The sequence below is a fragment of the Aphelocoma coerulescens genome, chromosome 4, assembly GCF_041296385.1.
Source record: "Aphelocoma coerulescens isolate FSJ_1873_10779 chromosome 4, UR_Acoe_1.0, whole genome shotgun sequence".
Lineage (NCBI taxonomy): Eukaryota > Metazoa > Chordata > Aves > Passeriformes > Corvidae > Aphelocoma > Aphelocoma coerulescens.
The window spans coordinates 27,319,256-27,331,536 of NC_091017.1; the positions used below are offsets into that span (position 1 = coordinate 27,319,256).

Below are 12,281 nucleotides of genomic sequence, written 5' to 3' on the forward strand. Positions count from 1 at the left end.
CTACAAATCTTACTCTGAAGACAACTTGCTTACGTATTTTCAACGCTGCTCAGCATGGCAGTTATCTCCTAAAGATGTGTGATTTACTGTCTGTCTTCAAAACACAGGTGAACTAAAGGTCCATTTTACAGACTGAGAGCCAAGCAAGACAACACTGCCATCAAGTTTTACCTAAACTTGTTTTTCTGACACAATCCATTTAGAAATCTAAAGAACTTAAAATATAAAATAGCTAATTCTGTAATATTCAGAAATATGTACATACATTCACAGTGTGAGAAAGTCACCCATGCACTGAAGTCAAAGGGACACATGCTTGGCATGCAGTTAAGAATGGCCAATACTCAAGCAGCATATTTTAGATTTGGAAGTGAGAGCCCATAAAACCATGCAGTCATTGCGCAAAGAAAGGGGAGTGTGTATCACTTGTCCAAAATCACTCTGTAGAGTAATGAACCTCTGTAATAAGGCTACATAAAGCTACCCAATCAATTATAAATCTGGCATTCCCAAGTGGACTTTGGAGTGTGACTTCAGTAAATATTGCCATCAGAGTGGTTCAGAGATATATTTCCTTAGCCTTCTAGAAAAAAAAAAAACAACCAAACATTAAAAATAAGCCAATTTCTCCATGTGTCATCACACTGTTATGAACATAATACAGGACTGGAAATTGTAAGGCTGCCATAAAAACATCTTTCCACTGAACAGCTGTAGTCTAGTGGTAGATCAACCTCACTCAAGACACAAGCTTAAAATGAAGTTCACAAGTCTCCAAGAGAAGAGGTTACAGATGAAGTCAGTCAAGATAACGTTGCCTCAACACTTCCCATATGCAAGAAGAGTCCTAATAACAGAGCACTTGGAGTCTCTTATTTCAGGCTCTGTTCACATTCTTACCCAGTGAGCAGCAGCCCAGTGTAACAACTGCAGGAATTGCTCACTGTCGCTGTAAGCCAGACCTGCAGTGAACTACGCATGCACCCATGGAGCAAATGAGAAGAATTTGAGCTAAGCTCACAAACAGTTCTTCAGAAATACTTCAAAAGGCTTATAACCTTGCCAAATTTGAAAATAAAATGTATTAATTCAAAGTGACAATCACATTGATGGTTCCAGCTAACCACGGACACAGAGTAAAATAGAATAAATGCAAAATAATTGATTGTGCATTCCACATTAACGCTCTTTGCATGACTTGTGCCCAATTATCATTTTCTCACTCAAATTCAGGCTTTGTATGCACCCACTTCATTGCACACGACTTTACTTATAAACAGAACTCTGATACTTTTTCTGAGGACAATTTTATCACCCCTTAAAATAAAACTGAAATTTCAAATGATTGGATGGCTGCACGAGGCTTTAAGAAAGAACTTTTCATAGTCTTTAACGTTTATCAATTGTATCACTCTAATAATCCACAGTGCTATCACTTCTACAGTTACACTCTTCTATTTTCCTTTTTTTTGATGATCACCGTCTTATAAACCAGCTACAGGAACATATTTTTAAAAGATGAATGCCTCTCCCACAAAGAATGCCATATTAGGGGGGTTTATTAGTGATTTATTACTGTCATTCTTCAACAAGACTGCTTCTCTTTTATAAAACCTAAACTTTATTTTCTTATCCACTCTATCAATGGTTTTGTTTGTTCTTTTTAATGTTTGAAAAAAGCTTCCTCTACTGCATAGCTATTTCCTGACTGCCTGTATACCTGGCACTTCCACCACATCACCACTCAATTGACATTCTCTTTATCCAGTCACCTGCTGTCATACTCATGCAAAGAAAACTGCCAGGCCCACAACAACATGCCTCACAAGCTTTCTCAACCTCCCCCTCACTATTTAAGTTCTTCCTTCTTTTCATGATCACTTTCGTAACTACAGCTTTCATGTTTGTTCATACAGAAGATTAGCACTTCTCAGCTACCCTGCTAACACACATCAGGAGCCCAGCTTTCCTATGCTGGCTTAAAAGAGAGTAGCTACCAGCCACCTTGAAGAACGCTGCAGTATCACAATCACTGCATGAGAATAATTTCAAAAGCAGGAACAAAGCAAGGTGTAGGCTTAACTGAAAAAAGAATCAAAGACTTAAATTATACCACTGTTATACAATGGGGTAAACTTCAGGAGATTAATCCCCAAAATATAATTCAGAACAATTCCAACACCTTCAAATGAATTAAAGAAAAAAAATTTAAAGAGAAAAATTAAAAAGAGAAAGAGAGAACATTAAACATGGGCTTATGGAGATCAGCTGCTGCACAACACACCAGAGCTGTCCTCCCACAGTCTACATCTCTCAACGGATTTTAAAAAAAAAAAAAAAAAGTAAAAATTACCAAAAAAAAAAAAGGTAGAATTTTCTCTGTGTCTGCCACTCAGTTATGGACAATGGTACTGCACCTCTACATCTTCTTCCTTTGTCCTGAAGCATCAAAAATATCTGTAGAACTTTATTCTCAGTTGACTAAGGGGATCCTTTTATTCATTCTATTTTCATTATTTATCCATGAGCCACAACATGATTGACATCTTTTCCATCAGAACTGTACAGCAGCGTGACAAGCTAATTATTATTTAAAAAATGATACACGTTACCTCTCCAGGTCAAGCTACAATCCTCTAGCTGGACGTCATTTTTAAACTTACAAGCTTTAATAACTTGTGCATCATTCTAGTCCAGATACTACACTCAGTTTCAGAGAAGGTTTCCTGAAAATGAAGGTTTTATTATTTCTATGTAGTTTTTGGTGACTGCTACCAGTATTGCTAATAAAAACTGGTAGCCCTTCTTCTGCAACAAATGACTATTTCTTGTACTTTTGTCAGGGCTCTCGAGAAGCAAAAGTGACAAAAGGACCTAGCTTCTTAAACCAAGTTTTATACTTTGGCTTCATAGTTTAAACTGGCTGGAATTAAATATCTTTTACCCCCCAGCTAACTTTCTATGCCACAGATCAATTAGTTATCAAAAATGCATCATATCCAATAGCAACAACAAAATATGGGAGGAGGCACATTACAGCAAGCAAATGCATTCATACCTTCAGAATTCAGGTGGAGGCAGGAGACAATTAGAGAAGGAAATTCAAATAGAAGGCATTTCCTGAGGATTAATGAATGGGTGGTAGCGTTTGATAGTCAAGGGCAGGATGGGCTCTGCAACCGGCACACTTCATTAATCCCCCAGGCAATACAAACTGGGATTCTGCTTATTTTTTTCTGCACTTTTTATTTTACTTAACATCTAATTAAAATTTCCACTTAATCTGACACCATAATTCCCTCACATAATCACAGAACGGTTTAGGTTGGAAGAAACCTTAAATATAATCTAGTTCCAATCCCCCTACCATGGGAGGGCAAGTCCCACTGGACCATGTTGCTCAAAGCCCCATCCAGCCTGGCCTTGAACACTTCCAGGGATGGGGCATCCACAACTTCTCTGGGCAACCAGTGCCTCACCACTCTCATAGTAAAGAATCTCTTCCTAATATCTAATCTAAACCCACCATCTATCAGTTTGAAGACATTCCCCCTTATCTTGTCACTGCATGCTTTTGTAAGAATTCCCTCTTTCGCTTTCCTTTAGGCCCCTTTCAGGTACTGGAAGGTGCTGTACAGTCTTACCGAGGCCTTTGTTTCTCCAGGCAGAACAGCCCCAGCTCTCTCAGCCTGTCTGCAGAGGAGAAGTGCTCCAACACCCTGAGCATCTTCGTGGACCTCCTCCAGACTTGTTCCAACAGGTTCCTGTGCTCCATATGTCAGGAGCTCCAGAGCTGGATACAGCACTCCAGGTGGGGTCTCCCTCTGCAGAGGGGCAGAATCCCTTTCCTTGCTTTGCTGCCCACCCTGCTTTTGATGCAGCCCAGAACACAGCTGGCTTTCTGGGCTGCAAGTGTATATTGCCAAGACATGTTGAGGTTCTCATCCACCAACATCCCCAAGTACTTCTCATCACCTCTGCTCTCAGTCCATTTTCTGCCCAGCCTTTATTTGTGCATGGGATTGCCCCGAGCCACATACAGGTCCTTACAGTTGGCCTTGTTGAACTTCATGACATCCAGAGCCCAATGCTGTCTGTATGTCTGAACAGTCCTACTATGATAAATAACATCTATAAAATTACAGAATTAATACCTGGTGCAAAAGGCCAGGTAACTTCAAGTTTCAGAAGGTAGTTCTTATTTTCTCCTAAAGACTAAACATGTTCTCTGCCTTAGAAACAGAAAGGACTCAGCAGATGTAATTCTTTCCACTAAATTACAAGCTGCTTGATGGCCTCCATTATCCAGTGGTAGCAGACAAAGAGCAAATCAAGTATTGGAGAGAACAACTGATTTGCAGCTGCCTTTGAGTGCCTTAGGAAGCCACATACACTAATGCATTACTGAACATGTCCCAGCCAGCAACCACACCTCTCCATCACCATAACTCCACACTAACCTGTGACAGGTGCATCTATGTCCAGCAAATTTTTTTCCTGGCGGAGAATCGAAGCTCCCTCTGTTATTATTCTCAAAGCAACACTCTCTTCCAGTCTCCCTTCCTTCATAAGGTGTGCCTTTAAGATATCCACACGAGGTTTTCCATCATTATCAAACACTTCCTTGGCTGTGAGACGGTGACTTGGAGGAAATGGGACAGCTAGGTGGAAAAAAAACAAAACGCGTGGTCACTCTTTACAGCAAAGCTTCTATTACTGGCACATTTCAAAACATATCTCTACTGCAAAACAACTTTAACATAGATTTTCTACAATTTGTGCCTCTTACAATTTGTGGTTTAAATTGTATATAGATTCCCAAAGATACCATTAAAGTGCATGTATTCTGCAAGATATATTATCCACACATGCAAGAAGTAATTCATGCTGATAAAAAAACTGAGAGGAGTATTTAAGCCATAATTACAGGTAGATACATTCAAACAAGTCCCCCAAAAGGCACGGGAGTATTGGGGAAAGGAGGGAATAGACTCTAAACTGCTCTGGTAGAACTAGAGAACACTGAGAGATGTTATCCATTAACAGCATAACATGCACAAACAAGTGCAAATATTTAATACCTGTGCGTGGACATGCATAGATACACTCCACTTGACATTCTAAAATCCAAGACAGAGCTCTCTCTAATGACTTTGGGTAGGAGGATGTAAGATGTTTTCCCTGTAGAAGTAATAGTTTGCTACACAAGATACATGTGAAGCCCACCAAAGCGCACCTCAGTGCCAAACGGACAACTCCAGCAAAGACAGGGCAGAGGATGTATCAGTTGGAAAAAAATGAATAAATATGAAGGTTGTCCTGGCAACATGGCAGCAACCAGCAAGCTGCATACTGTCCTCACGTAAGGTCAGAGGCATAAACATGTATGTTCCTGCTCTCCTGGAGCCAGCTGGAGCGAGAAGGCTTGGAGGTGATGCTGTCAGTTGCCAGGATGAGGCTGGAACATTATCCCAGCTTAACCCCCTTTCCCTCGCAGTTCAGTCGGAGTGGCATTAGGCAGCGCCTGCCTTGCCAGCCACAGGGTAATTATCCTGATCCCTGCCACAGCTGCAAGAGGGTCAGGTTGTTCTGGAGCTCCAAGCAGGGAGAGGAGGTGGCCACAGGGCTGGTCTCAGCTGGCCACATCTGCAGTGCAACCCTGTCCCTGCCAAAGGGCCTTGTACCCTGTGGAATGTCTCACTGGCAGCTTTGCCCCATCACAAGACATGAAACCTTAACACAGAAGATGAATATATCTGTTAGCTTCAATTTTCTTCTAATTTCACCATCAGCAGACTTCAAAACCCCATAACTCACACTCATTATTTAAAGTTCAGACCAAGCACTCTTCTATTACACTACCAGAAGTAACAGAGCAGAAAATAAAACATTTCACTTTATGCAGTTATTTCCCACTGACATTTTTAACACAAACAGCTTTAGAAAATGCCTTTTCCCCCACCCCCAATCTTTGTTTTCGGCCTTTTTGCTGCTCCAGCAGTCCATTCACTGAAATAATCTGTGGGGACTAATGAATGTGGGTGTCTAGAATACACTGAAGCCTGACTGCTCTCAGACTTCAACATGGGGCAAAAAGGGGAGAAGGTGAAAATTCATGAAAAAAACAATTTATTATGCAACACAGAAAAAGAATAATCTTTTCGAAAAAAAGGAAGGTGAATGATAGCTCAGCAGTTCTCCAATCCTCTTTTTACAAAAACAAAACCGTGGAAGGGTACCTAATCCTAACGATCCTGCATTTTGAGCATGGAAGAAGGAGAAAAGGGAAAAGTTGGTACATATCTGCAATCACTTTGGCTGGAAGAAGCATATACCATTAGCTTACATTCCATAGCAAGACAACAGCCACTGTTCCTCCCCAAATGTATGATAATGCACAAACCTATGCAGTGCACCATTACTTTGAGGTATGTACTCTGAAAGGACATTTTTACATTTAGAAAGACAGCAAAACATAGATGCAATGACAATAGCAAACAAAAGCTATGACATAAAACCTGCTGATATAGAAAAAATATGACACATGCTGCAGCGCTGTAAGAGTTCTGCAGGCAGAGCTCTAACAAAGACGTACCAGTACCTAATTAAAGAAAAAAAGATACTGTTCTAACAGCAGATGATTCATGATTAATTAGCAAAAACATGAGTGACTAAATAGACCACAAATTGCATCTTCCATTATGAGAATATTAACTTTGAACGTACACATACACAGAGCTTCCACCGAAGAACAACGTAAGAAATGCTCATGTTCATGCAGAAGTCAGTTAAACATTATTTTTACTGGTAACACCCACAAATGCCTGCATCAACCAAAATCCTTTTATAAATACAACAAACATTTAACTTCCATTGCTTTACAGAGAGCAATGTTACCATCTGAATACACAGGTATCCATCTGTTTCTCCATTCCTTTTGTCTTTTTCTGCTTTTTTAAAACCTGTGGTATCAACAGATATAAATAAATAACAATAAATGCAATACACTTGACTGTTATCAGAAAGAAACCCCAGAATCTCATCAGACACCAACTGTGCACACAGAACACACAATGAGGAAGAGCATGGAGCTGGAGAGGAGGCCACCAGGGAGAGGCAGGAAGAGGAAGGAGTGGGGACTGAACTGCCAGCCTGAGTTCCTCGCCAGGGCACAGGCCCAGGGGATGTTTTTGTAAAAATAGGTAAGAATCTGTGTTAAGCAAAGGCCATAAAAAGGGGAGAGGCAATAAAATGTGCATATACATAGAAGATGTATTTTTAGAAGTTTAGTGACAAATCTCACTACAAGACCACCACACAAGACTCATGCATGCCTAATCATACTTTGTAAATCTTAAAACCGGGACAAGTGTTCACTTACATTAATTTCCTTATATTGGCATAAAAACAAGTAAACAACTATTCACCATGTGAAATACGACCCTGGTGGTTTGGTAATAAAATGTGGACCACAACCAAATGCAAAGAAACAAGGTTTTCAACCCTTTTAAACCTCAGCCTGTCAGTAACATCCTCCTGAGATCTGAAAACACAAGAAAATACTCTTTAACCACTTATTAGTGGGGGTTTTTTCCACTTGTGCTTTCAGGTCTCTTGAGCATGTTCCAGCAAATGGAGGAAAAGATCAACCTGTTCTTTTACTGTTCTTGCAGGCTCCTGCAAAACCCATCTTATCGTTAACACAGCCACTGCAAAGGTCAGACATCATTACTGTTTCTCTCAAATATTAAGCAGCCTCTCTGGAACAAATAAATAAACCATAAAGAGCTCTGCTTAATTAGAGTGGACCATGTGTGCACACAAATAAAATACAAGCATGTGGCAAAGCAAGCATTATTTCGTTTATATATTATTCATTTTAAAATGAAGCTGTACACTAAATTAATACTCTCAGAGGAGGCTTCCCATAAGAAAAATTCTTTCATCAATATTCAAGTTCCCTGCAAATTATCTCCCTCTGTAATGCTTGTCTTGTAATTTTATATAACTTATGCTGTATGGCTGTACATAACTATGTTTATAGCACACCATACTTTTATGACAAATAAATGTTTTCCTTTTTATTTGTAAGGAGAACACACCAATAACTGCCAACATCTCAATAACCCAATGCACTGCATTTGTCTGATGGCAATTTGCAATTCTCCATTTTGAGAAACACATGTGCTATAGCAATGCCCAGAGTACAAGTTATTAAACACATTGACACTTTGTCATGACACTTATGGCACAGGTGCAAAAAAAATTAAAAGGTCACTCTTCAGCTTTGGGTATTTTACATCTACTTCTTCATAACCTTCAGATTCAGTATGCATAAAAATTTCCTAAAACTGTGATAAAAATCATCTCAAACTCCAACAAAACTGTGTTTTTTAAAGATAGGAACATTTTAAATAGTTAACTAACAGGTTCTGCAGTCTGACTTTGAAAATCTACACCCATTTTATAATGTGTTTGAACACATAGCATAATCTTGAGCATTCCTGCTGAACAATAACATCCATACTGGGAGTTTTTACTATTTAATCAGAGTTCTGCATTTCTGCACCACACTGGGTCTGACAAAACTATGCTGCAACACAAAGAAGCAGCCAAAGATCAACTTTTCGACCTAAAGACGTTAGTTTGACAATACCTAATTCCTGCACAGTTGCCTATGAACTTCTGGCTTACAGGGTTTCTATGAACCTAAGGGGAAGGAATGATGAATTTTTTGTTTTCAAGAACTCTACTTAATTCAGGTGACAGGCAGAAACAAGAGGATGAGTCACCATCATCCACAGCTGCTATGGGGAACAGAGTGAAATCCCCCAGGCAGTGCAGGGCTCACCAAAGTGGTGGAAAAAGGAAAGGGCACTGCCAAAGATGCTTGGCCATGGAGGACATGGAGTTCTCATGTGACAAACATCCCCTCTCCACAGATTTCCTCAGGCACCCCATGGACAATGCTTTCATCTCCATACACAAGTTTTCTGGAGATAGATTCAACCATTCAAACACACCGAATCACTGGGATCTCTTTTTTAACTTGCATATTATTTCCTTAGCAGGTACTTTTTAGGAGTACCATACAGAAGGGTGAGTTATTCAGAAGACAAAATTTCTTTTCAATATAAAATTTTGTACTACAGCATTTGTAACATGCTCAAGTTCTTATTAGCTTTTTGTGTACTTGGCAGGAAAATATGTCTACACCTGATTAAAAAAAAAAAAAATCCAACTATTTATTCAACAGCAAAACAGCCAAACCAAAATCATCTCAGTGGAGATAAAAGTGGAACACATGTTCTGATGTTTTCTAACAAAAACTATCAGGTTTCATTTTACATTAGCTACTGTTATTAGAACAGGCACTGGAATTGGCAATCTCTCTCTAAAAGATCAAGCTTTCACCTGCTATTTTAAGATGTGACGTATTTGAGGACTGTTTTTACTAAATCTGCTGCTCACCAGATGGTGAAAGCGTTGGAAATTAGAATCTGGAAAATAAATCTACAGTATAAAATAAGAAGAGCTATGAGGATTCCTATAGAAATTTAGCATGAATTTTTCTTCATTGCCAACAAGTTCTTGCAGTGTAATCAGAAGCTCTCACAACCATATTTGCTAAAAGATGTAATTAAATTATCATCACTCATGAGCAAGGCCCTTTGCTTCACAGAAAGCTGAGGTTTTCACTGGGCAAGCCAGTCAATGCTGCATAAAGAAAGAGTCCATCAAAAAGAATGTTGCATGAAGACACCTTTGAGTAACAGCACCTGTATGTGAACCGAACTGGGAGCAGACAAGAGACTCATTCCTCAATAAAGCCCACATGTACCAAATTTAGAGAGAAAAGAGAAAGGAGTTCCTTTCACAGATATCTCGGCTGACAACGTGGAAAACAGGCCACTTGATGAGGCAGTAACACCTGTGGCCTAGAAAAAACAGAAGGTACTACAGGTTGGCAAGGAAACCGCTTCTCACAAGACTGAGATGAGCCTTGCTAGCACTGCTTCTTGATGTACAAAAGCTCAAGCTAAAAAAATGTTTAAAGTAACGAAAGACACTTCATCAAATATCCCAGTTCCAATGGCTATTTTTAATATATTGTGACACTTCAACCACAACTGGGGAACATAACAGCAAAGACAATTGCTTCAGAGAAGCGCGCCTGCCTAACTTTGGACAGAAGCTATGCTTGTGTTTGTAAAAGGGCTGTGTCAACCATATACTGATCCCAAAGTATTGCCAAGCTGTTTCCAGACACTAGGGCCGTGGCCTCCTAATCAGTAGGCTTCACCCCCCCTTCACTCCTCCAGTGAAATGTCCCACTCTAAGACAACCCATTCAAGCACACTACAAGCAGTCCTCATCGCAGGGTAACTCTTGTGATACCTCAGGAAGCAAAATACCTTTGCAGGATTTGAGCCTCAAACTTACAAGGGAAGGATGAAGTCTCACCCCTGTGCACCTTGTTACTTTACAGAAGGCTGCCGCTGACCAGCTGTGAAGCTGGGACTTGCACATTGTGCCAGAAGCTATGTTGGTACCTCTCAATCATATGGGTAAGTTTTTGACAGATGATCTCCTCTCAACTGCCTCTGCCATTTTAATGAACATACAGGGATCTTTTTGCAAAAACATGAGTGGCACTGCAAAGAGGAAGGACAATAAAAGTCACCATTAACTTGGAACTACAGGGGATGAAATCCTGTCATTTCTGTCTAATTACCAAGCTCAAGTGTGATGGGTTGCCCCTGGCTGGATGCCAGGTGACTGTTCTTACAAGATGAAAGGCTACAGTACTACAACTTCCCACCACTTCAGGAACTGCTATGGTCTTTTCATGGCATTACTTGCCTCCTCCACAATACAGTACCTAACAATAAGAAAAGTATACAGCAACATTTTTCTTCAACTCTTTAAAAGAGCATAACCAATTGCCTCATAAACTCAGGCCAAATTATACTTGGAAAGAACAACTGTAAGTAGCTATGTCACCTTCAGTCACCTCAAAAAAAAAAAAAATTCCATTGCAAACAACACCCACTACTACAGGATTTGATTTTCTTTATATTCAACACAGCAAGCTCTAAAAACCCTAAAGAAGAATTTACACAAAGAGGTTCTTCAAAGGGGTTAGAGCAGTGCCCTATTATTCTTACTCTGGGCTCAAATGAAGAATAGTAATAAAAACCACCAAGGCCTGGATAAACACACAAGATTCCCTTGGTGGTTTGACTCTTGACTGGTGAATTGATTGACATGTACCCATCTCAAACACTGTGAACACTTTTATAATAAATTGTAGCATTGGTATCAGCAACATAGATAAATGTGTATATTTCTGTAACAAGCCAAATCTAACTCTACTCTTCAATCATTATCAAGCAATTAGCAATAAAAATGTTTTTGAGTTTCTCAGAAAAAGTCTGGGGAAGAAAAAGACATCAGAACTTTACCAGAACACTTACAGGCAACAGACACATCAGAGAGCATAGGAACCCTGAGAATCTAAGAAGAGGTAAAGGTTGAAAAGGGGAAGGGAAGGAAGTACACTTTAAAAGAATTGCATGAAACAAAAGCCTCCTAATTCAAAGAAATGGGTCTGTATGAAATACCAAATTGTACTGTATGTGGTTATATACTGGCAACATTCCCAGAATATCTTTTGGCCAACTACTGGAATAAACAAACAAATCCTACCAGTCTTAAAGAGCACAAACAACACACATCCCTATAAAATATTACAAAAGAGTATTCTTTCCTTGTGTTTGAGATCATATACAAGTATCTTTGACATTTACTATCCACTCCTGTCCACAGTTCATGGATAAAAACCAACTACAAAATAGAGAGGAAAAATTCAGTTCAACAGGAAACATTCCCAGTTAGGACCAACACATACAGTAAAAATTGGAAAATGTGATCATAGCTTCCTGGCCTCATCAGAAAAGTTTGTTTTTCTACTTTGTTACACCCAAGTTTTTCCATAGACCTCGAACTGAATACTGTTGAGCTTTGTTTTTATTAGCTTTTGGAACAGAGAACAATAATTACCCAGAGCTTAAATTCCTTTATAGGAATTCATTTGGACAAAAGAGTCAGGGGAAAAAGAACCCTGTAACAATGGAAAATACCAAAGGTCTTCCAAGACTTAGATAAGGAATCAGGCACAGTCCTCCATTTCCCAAAATACTTGAGTGATGGATAATTTCTTTTCTATGGTAAAGCTTCACTATTGTTCCTAATTGGAGGCAATTAGGAAGTGATTGCAT

General features: G+C 39.5%; 1 protein-coding gene across 3 annotated transcripts in view; it reads right to left on the reverse strand.

Moving 5' to 3' along the window:
- Positions 1–12,281, reverse strand: part of PPP3CA (protein phosphatase 3 catalytic subunit alpha) — a 181,044-nt gene that overhangs the window by 96,188 nt on the left and 72,575 nt on the right. For all 3 annotated transcript variants that reach the window (XM_069013248.1, XM_069013250.1, XM_069013249.1), the window contains one exon: positions 4,461–4,661. In XM_069013248.1, the coding sequence (XP_068869349.1) occupies positions 4,461–4,661 (201 nt within the window). The remainder of the gene's footprint in view (positions 1–4,460; positions 4,662–12,281) is intronic.